This window comes from Arachis ipaensis, chromosome B4, assembly GCF_059453495.1.
Source record: "Arachis ipaensis isolate K30076 ecotype BB chromosome B4, ASM5945349v1, whole genome shotgun sequence".
Lineage (NCBI taxonomy): Eukaryota > Viridiplantae > Streptophyta > Magnoliopsida > Fabales > Fabaceae > Arachis > Arachis ipaensis.
This window is the reverse complement of record NC_142439.1, coordinates 115124706-115144178: the sequence shown is the minus strand read 5'-3', so window position 1 is coordinate 115144178 and position 19473 is coordinate 115124706. Positions and strand designations below refer to the sequence as shown.

General features: G+C 34.3%; 1 protein-coding gene across 4 annotated transcripts; it reads left to right on the top strand.

Annotated features, from left to right (window-relative positions):
- The first annotated feature begins 3945 nt into the window (after window positions 1-3945).
- LOC107636789 (ARM repeat superfamily protein) lies at window positions 3946-18113 on the top strand. Of its 4 annotated transcripts, none has more exons than XM_088485760.1 (24): window positions 3946-4481; window positions 4574-4683; window positions 4893-4965; window positions 5063-5124; window positions 5469-5610; window positions 7387-7602; window positions 7743-7809; window positions 9057-9456; window positions 9907-10054; window positions 10153-10313; window positions 10776-10875; window positions 11117-11191; window positions 11292-11426; window positions 12797-12886; window positions 13530-13712; window positions 13801-13905; window positions 14611-14769; window positions 15654-15698; window positions 15801-16022; window positions 16442-16548; window positions 16616-16672; window positions 16956-17025; window positions 17123-17394; window positions 17804-18113. In XM_088485760.1, the coding sequence occupies exons 1-23, from the start codon at window positions 4341-4343 to the stop codon at window positions 17282-17284; spliced, it is 3030 nt and encodes a 1009-aa protein (XP_088341886.1). In that variant the 5' UTR covers window positions 3946-4340; the 3' UTR covers window positions 17285-17394; window positions 17804-18113. The 4 variants fall into 4 exon arrangements, with proteins under 4 accessions (XP_088341886.1, XP_088341885.1, XP_088341888.1 ...); XM_088485759.1 differs by having other exon boundaries at window positions 15801-16026; window positions 16446-16548; XM_088485762.1 differs by lacking the exons at window positions 3946-4481; window positions 4574-4683; window positions 4893-4965; window positions 5063-5124; window positions 5469-5610 and adding an exon at window positions 6105-6198 and having other exon boundaries at window positions 15801-16026; window positions 16446-16548.
- The last annotated feature ends 1360 nt before the right edge of the window (window positions 18114-19473 follow it).

The following is a 19473-nucleotide window of genomic DNA, read 5'->3' as shown; positions in this document are numbered from 1 at the left end:
TAATAAAGGTGGTTACAAGCTCTACTATAAATACATTGACACCCCTTAGGTTTAATTTACGTTCTAATCTACTAAAAACCTGCCTAAAGCCCTTTCTAACTTAAGTATTGGAGTCTCTTGCAGGTACCATCCTCATCTCCTCACGAGGAACTCGAACGGCGGCACCCCGGCACAAGAACAAGTCGGATGCTGCCTCACAAGGAGTCTGGACCTCACGTTTAAGCCCAAATCAACATTTCAGGTAATACTCGGAACAATAACTAATTTTTAAATAAAAAGAGTCTAACCAAATTAATCTTCTCCAGTGGATTCATCCAAATGAAAGTGCACAGTAAATACTTACCTTTTCCTTTTGAACATCCTCCCATGTAAAGTGAATGAAAAAAGACTTGTAAGCTTCGATTTATATCTTCGTTTCATCCTTCCAAGTAATCATTAGTCTATCCCCTTGATCAATCAGATCCACACAAAATAAAGCCTGAAAACTAACACCCTTAATCAACCTCTCCACATGTGACGTATTGCTTTTGGTTTCACTTGGATGATACGAGATCCAATCATTGCCCTTTGCTCATCAATTTGGAAAGGGAGAGAACTAGAACTAAAAGAAGATTCAGGTTTGAAGAGCGCTGGTATGATAGAGAGGACGTATCTGTAATTGTTGAATAGGCTTGGGACTTAGAAGTTGAGGGCTCTCCTATGTTCAAATTTGCTGCAAAGTTAAAAAATTACAAGCATAGATTGGTTAATTGGATGAAACCAGTAGCTTCAAACTCTAGGTAACAAAATTGAAGTATACAAATGAAGCCAGAGAAAGAGAATGGAAAACGGGTGGATGTGGATGGCATAGTAATCAAATTATTAGAGGATAAGTTAGAGGAGAATTCTAAGCAAGAAGAACAATTTTGGAAGGAGAAATCGAGAGCATAATGGCTAAATTAGGGAGACAAAAACACAGTTTTTTCACTCTAAATTTTCATCAAGATGCTAGAGGAATAAAATTCAAGAACTCGTTGATGAAAGTGGTAATGTGGCCTCGGATCAGCAAGGAATTACTGCTGTAGCCCAGAAATATTTTGTTAATATTTTCACCTCGGTTAACCCAAAGAAGCCTACTAAAGTTCTCAAGGAAATTTCTACAAAGATGGATGATAATACAAATTGGATGGTCACTAGACCAATATAAAAAAGAGAGATAAAATCAGCCATAATTTTCATTAATCCGTTCTTAGCTCTGGGTAACAATGGCTTCACAAGAAAATTTTTTCAATTTGATTGAAAGCTGATTAAGAAGGATGTGATATATGTAGTCAAGAGTTTCTTCTCAGGAGGTAAATTGTTGAAAGCTTTCAATTATACAAAAATTTGTCTTATTCCAAAAAATTATAAATGCTAATCCTATGAAGTAAGTTAGGTCAATCAAACTCAACAGTGTATTTTATAAAATCGTTTCAAGATTTTAGTGCATAACTGCAAAATATGATGAACAAGGTATAAGTGATACTCAGAGTGCATTCATCAAAGAAAGATCGATTAGTGATAATATTCTAATTTTGTACGAGTTTATGCACTTTTTGAAAAATAAGAATTATGGTGACTATGATTTGGATTTTAAGCTTGACATGAGTAAGGCTTATGAGAGTGTTCAGTAGGCTTTTTGTGTGAGAGATTATGAACAAGATAGGTTTTTACAAAACGTGAATGACTGGATCAAAGAGTGGATGATGATGATTTTTTACTCCGTTACTATGGAAGGTTGACCTCATGGTTTCTTCAAACCATGTAGAGGCTTACGCTAGGGTGATCTTCTCTCTCTCTCTCTCTCTCTCTCTCTCTCTCTCCCTATTTATTTTTGTTAAGCACAGAAGATCTTTCTCGTCTACTCACAAAGGAGAATGGAGGCTAGAGTTTTCTAGTTTTAGATTGAATCCTAGATGTCCTAAGGCCAACCATTTATTTTTTATGGATGACTCTGTCCCTTTAGTAAGTTGACAGTGAAATATTGCGAAAGTTTGTTGAAGATTTTACAAGTCTATGAAGAGGTAAGTGAGCAGGTTGTGAATTTAGACAAGTCTTCGATGTTTTTTTGCAAGAATATTCCTCCAAAAATCCGAGATCAACTGGCTGCTCCACTATCTATACCACATGTTGGCTATTAGAATAAATATCTAGGCTTTCTACTAGTGATTAACAAATAAAAAAGGGAGACTTTTAATTATATTAAGGATAAAGTACTATAAAAGCTGCAACACTGGAAGATGGTCATCGGCTAATGGCAGAGAGTTATTGATTAAAGCAGTGGCAACTGCAATGCCTATTTACACACTAAGCTGTTTTAAGTTTCTTGAGACTTTACAAAAAGAGATTCAAAAGGCAACTATGTTGTTTTGGTGGGGATAAAAGAACACAGAGAAAAAATTGCAGTGGGTTAATTGGCAAATTGTTTGTAGACTAAAAAGTCAAAGTGGGTTAAATTTCAAGGACTTTAGGACATTCAACTTGGCTATGTTAAAGAAACAAGAATGGAGATTGATTTCTTGACTTCACTCTGTAATTCACAGAGTCTATTAAAACATATTTCAGGCATTCAAACTTCATATGTGTAGAATCAGTAATAATCCTTCCTGACCTGGAAAAGTGGCCTTGAGGGCAGAAGGGCTTTGGAAAAATGTATTTTTTGGAGGATAGGAAGGGGGCATTCAGTAAAAATTATAAAGGATAATTGAATAAAATAATTATAACCAAATAAAATCTAGTTTCTCTACAACACACACAGTCGACCAGTTTAGGTTTCTAAACTCCTACTACCGAACATAAATTTGAATAAAGCATTCTACATTAACATATCTTGTGGCTCAAGCAATTATAAACACAAGCATTATTGAAGGAGAAGATGTTGTTCCCCGAGACTAAGGAGAAGAATGAAAGCTACTCGGTTGCCTTTGGGTATTTATTGGCCTTCCAGCTTTGTCATGCTCCAGTTGAGTTCTTGCCGGAACACTATAGAAGAAAGGAAGTTTGAAACTCAATGTTCAAAATTAAAACATTTCTCTAGAAGGTGATGCATGGAGGATTACCAGTTAAAGAAAGATTACATACCATAATCAAATTGGTGAGTTTAATGTGCAATCAATGTGAAGTAGCAAGTGAATCAACCATTCACCGTCTCACCCCAGTGCCTATTCAACGAATGCATGGAAAAAACAAGCTTGCACTAGACAAATCAAGAAATGGAACACATGAAGGTGGTGGTTATGGCCTTAAAAATAGCTTCGAGGAAGCTTAAAAGCCAAAGAGACAACCCATTTTACAACAACACTCATATGACAGATATGGAAGATGAGGAGGAACTTGAGACTCTTTGAAACAAAATTTATTGCCCCCAAAAGGTAGTAACTATTGCAAGATCTAAAGTTTCTGAAGCCGTGACAGTCATCCATTGACAAAGCATTTTTTATTGTCCTTTCCTTTTTTATTTTACTCTATTCTCTTCTTCGAAAATCAATTATTTTCTTTCTTAAGACATTTTCTTTTAGATATTTTTCAGTTGAATAAAAATATCCATTTTTATTCTTTGCTATAAGTTCAATACGAACATCTTATTTTATTGCAACAATAAAATTTGTCTTTGAAAAAAATTGAAGAGAGTTAAGTTTTCAAAACTTTTTTTTTTATTTTAATTTTTTTTAGTAATATGATTTTCTTATAAAATCAAGCATGTTAGGTTCATATTAAAAATCAATCATAAAATTAGCATTTGTATATAATATATGTTGAAATATAAAATAGACATTACAAATGAATTAAACTATAGGTGGTGTATATATATTTTTATAAAATTTATATAAAAGAACGAAAAAACATTTGTTTCAATAATTGTTTGTTACCCCAAAAATTAAACCTTACCCATCAATACAAACATTTACTTTGTGCTCTACTTTCTCCAAACCATTGGGTTACAAACTTGCATCCTTTTACACACTTGCAATCGAGGAAGCAAATGTGAGTTGGCAAAGGAAAGGGTTATTGACGCAGCAATGAGTGAAGAGTGTGGTGGTGCAGTATATAAATGGCCGAATGGAGAACATCCCAAAACGACAACGCTCTTATTCACGCTCTGTCCTCTCTCCCAATTTTCTTCCTTCTTTCCTTCAACGTAGAGAACACACACTCTCACTCGCGAAGCTCACACTCAAAAACTTCCATTTCCTCCAACCAACTGTAAAAATATCCACACGATCACTCATATAAAGCACATTCCATAATTTTATATTTTCACAAATCCCGGACACAGTAGAGAGAAAGAGAACGGGGGAGGGGGAGAGTTTCTCTATACGGTGATGGCGGTTTCAGGCTCCGACGTGGCGGCGCTGTACACGCTGCTTTCAAATTCGATGAACGCCGATCAACGCCTCCGTGGCCCCGCCGAAGAAGCACTTGCGCAATCGGAGTCTAGGCCTGGCTTCTGCTCCTGCCTCCTTGTAATTCCTCTTTCTTTCTCTTTCTTAGGGTTTCGATGATTGAACTTCGCATTGTTTATGAGAGTTTCTATTTTTCGTTGATGGAACTGCAGGAGCTGATTATGGCAAAGGATTTGGCGTCGCAAAATGACGTGAGATTGATGGCCACCTTATACTTCAAAAACAGCGTTAATCGCTACTGGCGGCACCGCCGTGATTCCTCGTGAGTCATTTCTTTTTATTTTTCCTCTTACACTAATGGTTGATTTTTAGTTAGTATTTGGATTAGGTTACTTTTTGTGTTGAGGCTTAGGGTCAATGCATGTCTGTAGCTGATATTCAAAATGCTGCTGAAAGTGTTATTCTTCTAAGGATGTAGACTCTATTTTGGCTAGTACGTGGATGGGAATGTGACTTCATTTTTGTTTTCAGTGGGATTAGCAATGAGGAGAAAACGCATCTGAGGCAGAAGTTGCTGTTATACTTGAGAGAAGAGAATGAACAGGTGCTTGTTGTTTACTTTTTCTTTGCTGGCTATGATTGTGAATTTATTGATAAGGCGTAGTCTTACTTCTATTTACTTTCATTTCTGTCAAATGCAGATTGCTCAAATGTTGGCAGTGCTCATCTCCAAAATTGCACGCATTGATTATCCTAAAGAATGGTACTTTCGGTATTTATTTGCTCTAAACAATTCTGCAATTGCAGTTTCATCACCCACTCTCATCATGTTTTTTTATTTTTGTTTATTTTTTTTTTTAGCTGGGTTATGGCCATAAGATTTTTTCTTTTCTCTTGCGGGTTTCCTAAGTTGTTTTTATTATACATTCTTAATTTTTGTACAAAATAAGCGTTAGCTTTGTGGAGCATTATCAACATGCAATGCAAAATTGCTTTTTTCGCCACTTATCTCTATTAATTTTTTTGCTTTTGTGTTTGATTCATTCGATTTAAACATTTGATTATAAAGAAATATATATCAATGTACTAGTTTTAATGACTTCTCAGGGCAGACATCTTTATGGTATTATCACAACAGCTTCAATCAGCAGATGTTCTTGCCTCCCACCGAATATTTATGATTCTGTTTAGGACTTTAAAGGAGTTGTCCACAAAACGCCTTACTTCTGACCAGCGAAACTTTGCTGAGGTGTGGTTCCTTCTGTTCTTTTCTTCCAGATTTTGCTTGCTTTGATGTCACAATGTTTGCTTCTTTGTATGTTGAGAAACTTCAAACATGCCTGAGACAGTGACATGCAAACCTGAATAACTCACTCTACTATGATCTTGTTTTATCAAACGAAAAATTTTTAATAGCTGTTATCCGTGTAATGAGATATTGATCACAGACGTATGTTCAACGTCACACCATCATGCATACCCATGGTTTTCATACTCTATTTTGACTTATATCTTTTCTTACAAGCATAGGTTGAGGTTCTTTTGGATGGGTTGTGGAAAGTTAAATATAGGTATTTGATGCCTCTATGGCTTGTTTCAAGAGACTTTTGATATAGCCACCTTAAATGGCTGAGTCCCAACTATCCATTACTTCTTAGGTAGCTTTAAGATCTGTAGGAGTTGATTTGTGTTTTGTTTGGGAAGGGATGTGTATCACTCAATCAGTGCGTTTTCAAATTTCAGGCATTTCTGCATGGGAGTGTGACTCATTGCTTTATGTGGATCTTTTCTTGAATTTCAACTAATAGATTGGAAGTTTGGTGCTGACTGTGATAGAGTAAGAGAAACTTTTAAGTGTTCGTAAATCTAATAGAATCCTTACAAGAGAATGACGAACTAGAATTCAGTGCATATGTGGTCTTGAGTAAATCCTGAGGGTGTCCAACTCCAATGGTGTATGTTGCATGTTTTATTTTTATTTCGTTCGAGACAAAACTTGTGGTCTATCTATCTACAACAAGCTAGATAAAAAAAGCAGTTAAAATGCCATTGGGCATCTCGAGTTTTTTGCCCATTATTTTCCTTTTTGTTAATATATTGCAGCTTTTATATCCATGTCCTATATGTGTTTGATAATCCTTTTGTGTGTGTGCGTGTGGGTGCGTTCGTGCACATTGTGTGGGTGCCTGGTTTGCTGCGTGAAGGTGTGCTTGACTTATAGGTGGCATGTATCCATGCAAGTTGTTCTACTTTTGAATGGATCCTGATGAGTTAGCAACTTTGATAAGCTTTGTAGAAATGTGTGAAACAGATCATCATGTATGTATCAAGTATAAAAGTTAATGTGTTTGAAATGATTCAACTACCAGATTATATGCTTGTTTCAATACGCTTTTTGTGATTAATTTATTTGAAGTGCTTTTGTTAGTTTAGTGTGTTTGAATGAGCATCTGTACAAGAAATATTGTATGTCCACTTTTTATGTTTTGATAAAGAATGTCCACTTAATCATACAAAGAAGAAAGTCATGCCTTTTGAGCTCCCTAGAGAGTGAAGTCTTAAACTTCTATATTTGATTGTTTTTATCTTATGTAAAAACTGGTTAGCAATCTTGATAGGAAAATGCTGAATCCTTTAAGGAAACGGTACAGAATGTGACTAGGACAACTTGGAGGTACTAGGTAAAAAATAAAAGCTTCTATACATAAGTACGTTACATACATAGCTTGAAAGAAGCATGAGTTGTGTGTGGTGTAAGTTACAGCTTTCATATATTATTCTTTTTATGTATTACTATGTTACTAAATCCTATTTTTATTTAGCCTTTAATATTCCAGTCTTGTGAGTTATATCATATATGGTCTAACTACTAGGCACTGTGATTGTTTTCTTCCCCGAATGCTTGCATCTTCAAGTTCTGCCTAAAATCTGCATTTGATTGACTAGATATTTTTAGATTAAGATGAATATTTAGCAACCTGTCCTTATGCTAAATACTAAAGTATTCAACTGATTCCTTTGGCAGATATCATCCCATTTCTTTGATTATAGCTGGCACCTATGGCAAAGTGATATGCAGACAATATTGCATGGTTTCTCATCTCTTTCTCAATCCTATAATTCAAATCCTGACGATCAGCATCATGAACTTTATCTTACATGTGAGAGATGGTTGTTATGTTCAAAGATAATACGGCAATTAATTATTTCAGGATTTCAAAGCGATTCAAAGTGTTTTCAGGTAATTATGGGGTTCATTTTATGTCATCATCCTCTAGTAATATATCTATCTTGAAGTTTTTAGTACCCTTTCTTCTTTCTACTTTTCAAATCAACCAATCCTAAAATGAAGGTAGTAAGTCTGATGTTACTATTTTACAGGAGGTTCGGCCAGTCAAGGAAGTCTCACCTGTATTCCTAAGTGCACTTCAGTCTTTCCTTCCATACTGTGAGACTTCTATCTCCCATCTCATTTGTGTATATTCTTGGGTTTAAGTTAATATCAGCAACTACATGATCCCATTTTTTTAAAAATGAAAACATCTAGAATAGTTTGTTTCTTAATTGAGTCATTCCAGCACACAATAGCATGTTAAGCAATGCTCATGTACATTGTTATACAATGATGATGCTAATTTAGTCTTTTCATCGTAGCTATTTAACTGGGACTTTGATAATCCAAACCTGGTGTGGAATATGCAAATACTTTTTACATAATTGATATTGGTATGAAAATTTCGTGTAGTTGTGGAAGATTTGTTGCTTTTCAACTTTGTATCATACCTCATTAGATAAAGATTGGATGTGCTTAATAAATAAATAAATGTTGCCAAGAAAAATGAATTAGGAGTCAAGGCTTACTTCACTGATAATATTGGCAATGCATAATTGACAATATATCTGCTTTCTCTTTAATCTAGGGTAACGACATTGTAAACTAAGTTGGATAAGCATATTAATCAGTTATCATGTTAGTTAATTTATCTTTAACTTTCAGTGCCTAGAGTCCATTTGGATAACATCACTTATGATTTATACATAATTTTTCTGTTCTGTATGACTATATCTCATAACTTCTCAAACCATCATGTTAAATGCTTTTCAGAAGATAAAATATCTAACTTTTCCACATGCACTTGGCAAATACTCAAAAGAAGCACTTGTGTAATCACTTATATAAATACTAAATAATTTATTTAAATTCTTTCTGAGAATTTCCTTTCCCATGAGTGCTTAAATAAGCTTGTTATTCAGACAGGCCCTTAGAATCGCAACTTCTTAGGCATTAGCTTTTGCCTTTTCTCTCCTCCTTTTTGTTGTTTTTGAAAATAGCAATGAACAGATATATGCTTTGTAGTTAGATACCATGCCAAAATGTTGAACCCCCCCCCCCCCCCCCCTAAATGGGACCTTTTATGACATCTATTTCTCATATTTATCGACTTCCTCTACTTTTATAGTTTTATTGCATGTGAAATGTTAGCTTATTTACTTCTGGTGGTTGTTGGAAATAATAATGAACATATAACATATATATGCTTTGTAGTTAGATTCCTTGCCAAAAAGTTGAACCCTGAAATTGGACCCTATATGACATCTATTTTTCATATTTATCGACTTTCTCTACTTTTGTTGCACCAGAAATGTTAACTTATTTCTTCCTTGTAGTCTAACTAGACATATCTTTGTTTGCAGATTCATCTTTTGAAAAGCAATATCCCAAATTTTGGGACTTTCTAAAGAGGGCTTGTACCAAATTGATGAAAATTTTAGTTGCCTTTCAGGGCAGACATCCTTATTCATTTGGAGATAAATTTGTGCTTTCCTCAGTTGTTGACTTCTGTTTAAATAAGATAACAGATCCTGAGCAATATGTGTTGTCATTCGAACAGTTTCTCATTCAATGTATGGTAATGATTAAGAATATCCTGGAATGTACGGAATACAAGCCAAGTTTTACTGGTAGGGTGATGGATGAAAATGGAGTTACACTGGAGCAGATGAAAAAAAACATTTCCAGTGCTGTCGGTGGTATTTTGACTTCCCTTTTGCCCAATGAACGGATAGTCCTCTTGTGTAATGTGTTGATAAGAAGGTATCCACTATTCAGATCCGTCCAGGCTTTATTAGTTTGCCGTGTTTGGTCTTGTACTTTAGTTTATACATGTTAGTTTATTTGTGATATCCACTATTTAGTCCTTCTAGGCTTTATTAGTTTACCAAGGTGCATTGTCTGACCTAAATCATTGCTTCCAAATATGTTGAGAGTTTGGAAAGCTACACTAAATAGATAATTCTTCTTTGATTGTTCTTTTGCTCCTCCATCTTATATTTTTCTTCTCTTCTTCTAAATGATATTCTTCTTGTATAAAAAAAAAGGGTGTGAAAATTATGAGTATTAAATTAAACTTTCCTTTTATTTATATTATTGTTGTTGTTGTTGTTGTGGACATTGATGAAAAGATGTTGCTATATTCATATATGTTTCAATATGCTTCAAAACAAAGATGTTGCTCCTTTCAAATGCTCTTTATCCATGCCACAGGTATTTTGTTCTGACAGCGAGTGATTTGGAGGAGTGGTATCATAACTCTGAGGCTTTTCATCATGAGCAGGATATGATTCAGTGGACGGAAAAACTAAGACCATGTGCTGAAGCTTTGTACATTGTATTGTTTGAAAATTATAGCCAAGTAGGTGACATTCAAAATCAAGGTGTCTTGTATTCTCTTGTGATTTTTCAATCATTGACATAGATTAATATGGTGCTTGGTTGTGACTTAAACTTTAGCTGCTAGGCCCTGTTGTGGTCTCTCTTCTCCAAGAGACTATGAATAATTGCCCAACTTCAGTGACGGAAATTACTCCAGTGTTGCTTCTTAAAGATGCTGCTTATGGAGCTGCTGCTTATGTTTATTATGAACTCTCGAATTATCTGAGCTTTAAAGACTGGTGAGTCTGAAGTTATTGGGGTATGTGTAAATATTGTTCTGATTATTGGAGGCACATCCACTGTTTCCTTTCACCTGCCATCATTCACACAAGAAAATTTCTTTCAATTATCCACTTCATTTATTTACGTTTATTATTATCCACTTGAACTTTTCCGTTTTTCTTTTGGCTGTTTCCTGTTCTATTTGTTTATGTAGGAGCATACCTCATCTCCTTTCTCTTTGAAGTTTTTCTGTTCATGTTCATGAATTTACATTGCCAAAAAATTATATGCAAATTAAAAAATTGCTGATAACAAAGTGATCATTACCTTGAGATCTAAGTGGATTTTGTTAATTTATATAAAGGTTTATTTCATAGTTTATTATTGATATTGATACTTTCTCCTTTTAAGGCTTTGATTGGAGAATAGAGTACTCTGATAATGACTCTGGTATCTTCTTTTTAACAATATACTTGTAGGTTTAATGGTGCTTTATCCCTCGAGCTCTCAAATGAACATCCCAATTTGCGTATTATTCATCGGAAAGTTGCTATAATTCTTGGGCAGTGGGTTTCTGAGGTATATAATTTATTGTGCTGCTCTGTGGATGAACTAAATATTTGATGCGTGACTTTCTTTCACAGCCTGATTATTGTGATATGAAATTCAAAAACATTTATATATTAAAAAATATTGTTGTATAAGTAGTGAAGTTTTATGGCAGTAAATTTACTTATTTTCTTTATGTCTTAAACCTTAAAATAAAAAACAAAAGCCATTTGTACTTACTATATTGTTGTTGCTTTTCTCTACTTCATAGGTTAAAGAAGATACAAAAAGACCTGTGTACTGTGCTTTAATCAGATTGTTACAGGGAAATGACTTATCTGTCAGGGTATGTTACAGCTTTCTATTCCTGCTGCCGTTATTTATGCTCTTTCTGCTAAGTCACTGTGGTTCCTAATTATCAGTTTTCCTATTTGTGTCACTTTTAGCTTGCAGCTTGTCGATCCTTGTGTTTACATATTGAAGATGCAAATTTTTCAGACAGGGAGTTTGTTGATCTTCTCCCTATCTGTTGGGACTCATGTTTCAAGCTGTTTGATGAAGTTCAGGAATTTGACTCAAAGGTAAAACCTATTGATAGGAAACATTTCCCATTTTTTGGTAGGGGGCAAAAAGTCATCGAGTCTATTTTCGATGAAGTTGTAATGTGGGGAATGGAAGGTAATAACCTATGAAAGCACGGACATGAGATGCCACGGGACACACGGACACATCAATTTTAATTTTTGATAGAGATGGAGACAAAAATCAGTGACCCATATAGAATACTTATTGAAATACAAAATACACTGGAAGTGTGTGAAAAAACACATGTATTTATACACAAATGCAAGATGGATGTACATATAGCTTACACACACACACACACACACACACAGAGGGAGAGAGGGAGAGGGAGAGGGAGAGGGAGAGAGAGAGAGAGATTTGTAGACAAAATCTAATAGTATTTTCATATTTTATTGATATTAAAGTTCAAATTAAGTTTTTAATGTTTTTAATTTCTTTTTTAATTATATCAAACATTTTAGATCATTTTTGTATTGATAATTTATAATACCTATTATTTATAAACTCATTTTAAGAATATAGGATAAGAATAAAGTTGGACACGTTGACACATCATTATTTGGGTGTGACCAAGCATGTTTGAATTTTTTTATTTTTTATTAAGATACAGTTGGACATAAAAGACGTGTTGCACGAGTGTCATGTTTGAAATGTGTCCAACACTTGAAGACGACAGCTAAATGAAGTGTCGATGCTTATAGTAATAACCTTACTTGGTTGGACCATTTAAACTTATGGAGAGGGAAGGATTGTGCTGTGAAAGCATTCCCCTCTGGTCTTCAACTTTGTTTTCCCTTCTCATTGGGGAGTGTGGAGTTGATTCATTGTTGATGATGCGGTAGTGTGTGTTTCTATGTATTGCTTCTCTCTTCAGTATTACCACATTCATGGTGTGAAATGGAGGCCATTGCCAAGGAAGAGAGCTGCATGCTTTAATTATGAATTAGGTTCTGGGTACCACTGATCATTGAGTGAGAGCAAGAACAACATGTGAATTTGTTTCTGGAAGAGTAATGATGTGATGTTGGAAGATATACTGAACAGCGTTCTGTGTAGAAGGGATACGCAGCAGAGGCTGATTGATTCTCTGGCAAGTGTTCATGAACATGGGCTAAGGCACATGATGTCCAACTGCCTTAAGCCTGAATTCAAGGCTATTAATAACTAAAGCTAGTGAAAGGACTCAGCATGCATACATTTGGTTGTGGTTTAATACCAAATATACATTGTTGGCATTCAACTTCTTTTTAACTTTGAATGCTGGCAAGAGCTAAAACATAGTACTTGTGAATTATAATTTGACCTGAATTTGTTCTGGATTTAGTCCAGTTGGTGAAATCATGTTCTTTTTTAAATGTTTCTCCAGGTCCAGGTTTTGAATTTGATTTCCACCCTTATCCTTCATGTTAGTGAAGTTATTCCATTTGCAGAAAAGTTGGTTCAATTTTTTCAGAAGGTACATAAGAGAATCCTATGTTTTGTTTTTTCTACTTATTAGTGTTATACATTCAATATTTGGCTGTCAGTATTTAAGTAAAATGTGAATAAGATTTTTATTTCGAGAAGAAGTATGTGATAGGGACTCGGGTAAGTAGCCCAAGTCCTATGTTGAGTAGGGATAATTTTTTTTTTTTTTAATTTTCCTTTTCTTTTATTTGTCCCCTTCTCCAAATTTTGGTGCAGGTGAGTAACCAAATGCTACCTGAGAAAACTTGGGGGGAATGACCAAAAGGGCTATTAATGGTTTAAACATGGATATGATTCCTGATAGAGCACTATGGCACACTTTAATCCATGTAACTGATCTCACTTAGTGGACTAGGCTTAGTTATTGTTGGATAAGTTATCCCAATGAATTTAGGGTTATGATATATGTACAGAGCATTTCAGGAACTTAATCCAGAATAGCTTTCCAAGATGTTGAATATTGATTTTGAATGCTAGATTAAGCATAAATCTAAAAACATTTCAATGGCAATGTTCACCTCTTAATTGTTTGCCTTTTACCCTATGTCTGCTGGTGTTATCCATGTAGCTAAAGGTAAACATATAGCTTATCAAAATGAATTTATCTTCTCTATTGCTCCTATTTTTGCAAGGTCTGGGAAGAATCCTCTGGTGAAAGTTTGCTGCAGATTCAGCTTCTTGTTGCTTTGAAAAACTTTGTGGTTGCACTTGGTTACCAGTCACCCATTTGCTACAGCATATTATTGCCAATTCTGGAGAATGGAATTAATATTAATAATCCAGATGAACTGAATCTCCTAGAAGATAGCATGCTGGTAATAATGCTGTCTTGTTCTTATTAATTAAGATGGGTATGATTTTTGTGCGAGAATGTCATGATAATTCAACTCCATAACCTTTCAGTTATGGGAGGCCACACTTTCCCATGCCCCGTCAATGGTGCCTCAATTACTGCCACATTTTTCACGCCTTGTGGATATCATGGAAAGAAGCTTTGACCATTTAGAGGTTAGATTTTTCTCCATACTATAATAATATTTTGACTAAAAGAATCTGTGTTCAGGAGAATGATAGAGTCTGCGTTAGTGATAGACTGATAGTGAGTAGTGACAATAGAATGAAGTGGTCATTTAGTTAGCTTGATGGGTTGTACTTGAGGTAATTTACATGGTGTACAAATATTTAAATTAGTTAAAAGATATTTCCTTTGATTTCCCTGCTTGCCATCTCTTCTTCTGTACCTCTTAAATATTTTTAGACCACTATAAAGTTGATTTGATTGCTTGGTGAATCTCTGGCTTCTGAACTTAGTTTGTTAGGTTTGAAACTCAAACAGGTAAAACTACTCTTGGTTTCTACTTTGTACCAAATTAAAAGGTCTTAGTGCAATATAATATATATATGAAGTTAATCAATGTATTTTTCGGTCATCTACTTTACATCAAACTTAATTGAGATGAAGTTAATGTTGTTAATACTAAATATTCATTCAGCTATTGATTTCATGGAAAGGTGTAAAAACTTCAGCCGCTGCCATCGCTCTGATTATTATAATTTCTGTATTTATTTCTTTGATAACTACTTTGGTTCGTGATCTATTCTTGATGAGTCATTGTTTTAGTTACTCCAACCGTAACGGCCAATTGTTCTTGATATAATTATAATAAACGTGTTTATTTTATTTGTATGTTATTTCTGTTTGTCGAATTACAGGTTGCAGTAAACATAATTGAAGATTACATAATTTTGGGTGGAAATGACTTTCTGAGCATGCATGCTGCAAATATTGCTAAAATTCTTGATTTAGTTGTTGGAAATGTTAATGACAAAGGTCTTCTTTCAGTTCTACCTGTCATTGATATCTTAATACAGGTATGTTTTTCCCATATTGACAAATATAGTTTCAATATATTGTGGAAGTTTGTGCAAGTCTTGAACCCATTCCCATCTAACTGATCGGAGATTAAACTAACCATTAGATGAGTGCATTACATGCTTATTATTTCAAGGTTAGTTGTGAATGGTGAACCATTGAGACTTTAGTAGATGGCTATGTAGTTTGTAGCTTCTTGCTCTGTTTCCCACAAGCTTGCATATGGACTAGTCTCAGTCTTTGGTGGTTGCTTAAATAGTTTGATATTGGACCAAGATGATAACCGGGGAATTTAACTATGACTATTGTGGTTGACATTCTTAGCACATAGAAGGTTTGTCATTGGAGCTATTAATAATGGACCATTTGAAGGGTTTAGGATTGATTCAAAAGGGTGTTGCGGTTCCATCTTCAATTTGCAATAACTTAATTATAAACAATTTAACTTCAAATTTAGCCTGCTAAAGTTCGTGTTAGAGAACTATTTCGGTAAATGATTTGTTTTAACCGATGTCTACATCCCTAAATGGATATTATAAATGGCTGTGTTTGTGTCTCGATTTCCAGTGCAAGGTTATCAATAGTGGATAGCAGCTCATCGGTTGTGAAATTTCCGCTACACAATAGTGCTATTGCGCCGATAAATGTGGATATTTGACAACCTTGAGAGGAGGTCAAGGTATCAATAGCGGATTGCGGCTCTTCGCGTTTTGCTAAATTTCTGCTACGCAATAGCGCTATGGCATGTAGCGGATATCTGACAACCTTGTACCCGTGCAGGACCATTCTCTAATTATTTGGTCTCAGTTGGATTAGAATTTAGTTTCTTGTTGTATTTGATTTAAAATCTCAAAACAATTTATCTTGATTCGCCCCTTTACAGTGTTTTCCTATGGAAGTGCCACCGCTCATTAGCAGTACTTTACAAGTAAGGAGTTGTATGCTTGTTGAATAAATAGGATTTTGTGTTCAACTCACCTTGTTACTAATATGGACATGTTTTTAATCTGTTATTTCTTTTTTATTTCAGAAATTAATTTTAATATGTTTGAGTGGAGGAGATGACCGTGATCCTTCTAAAACATCTGTCAAAGCATCTTCTGCTGCCATCCTAGCAAGGCTTCTGGTGATGAATACAAACTCACTTGCCCAATTAGCATCAGATCCATCTACTTCTCTACTCCTTCAAACAGCATCCATACCTGTTCAAGAAAATATACTTCTTTGTCTGGTTGACATTTGGGTCGACAAGGTTGGTGTTGTTAAGCTATAATATGACTAATTTTGTTTGGTTTTAAATAATTGAATTATTTAATACTCCGCAAGTCTGAAACTGTATTGTGTTTAGTTTTATATCAAAGAATTACTTAATACTCTACATGTCTGAAACTGTAATATGATTTATATTTGTTTGGCTTTTGATGTTTATATGAGAATATATATTTCTGCAGAACAATCATCATGTTTGAATTTCATAATCTTCTGCATTTTTAATACAATTTCTTTCTTTCTTTTCATTCAATACCATAAGAATGGGGTAGGAAAAACAACAATTGGTATTTCTGAACAGTGATGTCTTTAGCCAATATTTGGACATAATTATTTCATTTGGTCCTATTGAATATGTTGTATCCTTACTTTATTGTAAATGTACATTTTCAATTTTTTCAGGTAGATAATGTTTCTTGCATCCAGAAGAAGACAATTGGCTTAGCCCTCTCAATAATTCTGACATTAAGGCTACCGCAAGTCATTGACAAACTTGATCAAATTTTGAGGTACTAATATAGTGAACATCATAAACATGTTAATGTGAAGTAAATGACTATTTGTTGTTTTGTGCAGTGTTTGCACAAGTGTAATTCTGGGAGGAAACAGTGACTTGACTGAGGAAGAATCCAGGTTAGTTTTTTGCATTTTGTTTTTATCTTTTTCTTTTCCTAAAAAGATTTTAAACTTTATAACCTAATATGTCTCTTGCACTTCATGTTTAATAATTGAACTTGGACCCGATCTGAGTTCGGTTTTACTTTCATACGAGGATATATTATTCTCCCTATTAGAAGTGGGAACGGTTTTGAAGGCAACTGAAGAGTTTAGAAATTGAGGGGTTGTCCCTGTTATTATATGGCTTTTGCTCATGTTTTACTATCATATAATTCTTTATGTCTGATGTAAATAACAGTGGTGTTATGAGCTCCAGTACGTCTCCTGATGATGGCAATATCCCAAGTAAAGAATTCAGAAAAAGACAGGCAAGAATTTATGAAACTTAACCATAATACTCATTCTGGGACAATGTGATTGTATGAAAAACAAAGGGTGTTATGCATATGTATATTTTCTCTCCAGATCAAATTTTCAGACCGTATCAATCACATATCACTTGAGGACTCTGTGAAAGAAAATCTACAAACTTGTGCTGCTATTCATGGAGAATCGTTTAATGCTGCAATGAACAATATGCACCCATCTGCGCTTGCACAATTGAAGCAAGCATTAAAGATGCCATAATTGGCGTGCCATAATAGTTTGTGGCTGGGACATGGCTTGGTGGTTGTTGATCAGGTGGAACTATGTGCATTTGCGGATCTTCTGTCCATAGATTGTGACTTTTCTATAGGGTATGTTCCCTTTTTTGCTTGCTGCAACTTCAGAAAGAAAACATAACCTGTTGCTGGCATTGACCAAATAATAGTAAGGTTGATTACAGGATCACTGACATATACTGAATAGCTTTAAAACTATAGGCTACTTGCTGCAAATTATAACTCTGGAAATCATGGCACACTGAATTTGAGATGTTTTCTTGAAAATAATGAAAAAACTGTTAGACAGGAACAGCTTCAGTAATTAACATATTATTTGTTTCCAGTTTGTACTCATCACCATCTCTTCCTTTTTGGCATTATGATATATTATGTCTGGCTCGAGATTTAGGACTAAGAAATAGTGTGCGGATTAAATTACTAGATGATTATTTTAATGTAGTAGTATTTTTAGTTAACTGACAGTTAACTTATCTTTCTGCAGGTGAAATTCAAGCTTATTACAAGAATTATTGGTTTTTATTCACATTTTAAATTGTTTCCAAGTCATGTTTTTTTAGCACTAAAAAATCATTCATTAGTTATGCCAGTCCGGCATCGTGAAACTCTGTAAATAGGATGCTGTCCTCTATTATATATAAAAGGAGGATCAGCATTGAGTCTACAGTGTTCTATTTAACTGAGAAGAATTACAGGAAATATGAAATGGTCTGTGTAGATGCTGTTTTTGAACATTTTGGGATGTGTAGTGGAAATTTCAGCAGTCTAATCTGGAAAAGTTAATTTTGATTGCATATTATTTGCTAGATTAACATTTTTATTTCTATTTTCTCACACTAGTTATGGATCAATATGTAAAGTCATAAATAACTAGTTAAGTCATACAATCTCTTTTTTTTCTTTAACCTAAGCTTTAAATTGTAAGATTTTACTCAGTATTTATTCAAGTACTGAAGCTCGACTAAGATGTATTAATATTTGATGACACTTGTGCAACCTGTGGATACTGGTACGTATGAGACTGATGACTTTCAATTATTGGGTGTGATGTAGTAGCTTTTTATAATCTTAATTGATGACAAATTGAAATACTGGTGTTTTAGGAACATTTGAAATTTTTCCTAAATTCCAAAGTTACAATGTTTTGGAACTGTAATAGTAGCAACTTTTATTTTGATCTGACTTAGAAATTCAATCTTAACTGACGTACAAAGGAAAAGGAAGCGTACGATAAAAAGAGGGGAGCAAATTATGTATTTTTGTTACTAGAGAAGGAGCAATAGATTACAGGACAGAGTAAACCGATTTGTAATTTTTGCCTTGTGATCCAAGCAAAGTTTGAGAGAATTGTATGAGCCTGACCCCAAGAGAGTTTAATTTAAAAGACTTGCTGTGTAAGAAAGCACCTAGACTTTGAGTAGTAATGAATTGGAAAAATAGGAATTCCTAATGAGAAACTTGCAACATTGTCATGCCCATTAAAGAAAATCGAAAGCCACGATAGGCAACTCGTTTTGCTTTCGTTCATGCTAAATCTATGGATGAAAGCATATAAAACAATCCAATTGAAAAGTCAACCCAAAAAAGCCGCACCAAAGTATGAGTATGGGTTTGTTTAGTTGAAGGGCAACAATGAGGATTATTTGCTTTTATTCAAATAAATGTTCATGTATATGTATGGATTTAATCAATTTATACATAAAAGGCATTTGCATAAAGTTTGCCTCTACTTTTATCTTCCAACCATTCCAACCAAACATGTCCTAAGAAGAATCCTCACCATTAGGACTGAACTCACCAGGAGAATCCCAAGCAAACCAAGATTAACAATTTCACTTAATAGTTTTACGTGCCCCAATCTTTGAATTAATACTTATTTCTACGACTACCAGTCTATAGGAGGTATCTATTACCTTTGCTCCATAAATATTGTTAGGCATTAGAAATAAGTGGCTACTCCAACGAAGATTTCATAATTGTCATTATGTAAAGATACTTCATTTTGATCATTATGATAAAATTATAGAGCTTGATTTTTATATGTCATAAAAGTGTTACTTTTATTTAAAATGTGGTCAAACAAATATGTTACACTGTTTAAACAAATATTATTATGAAAAGATGTTTTTGCCATTTTCATTGAAGTAGTTGGCT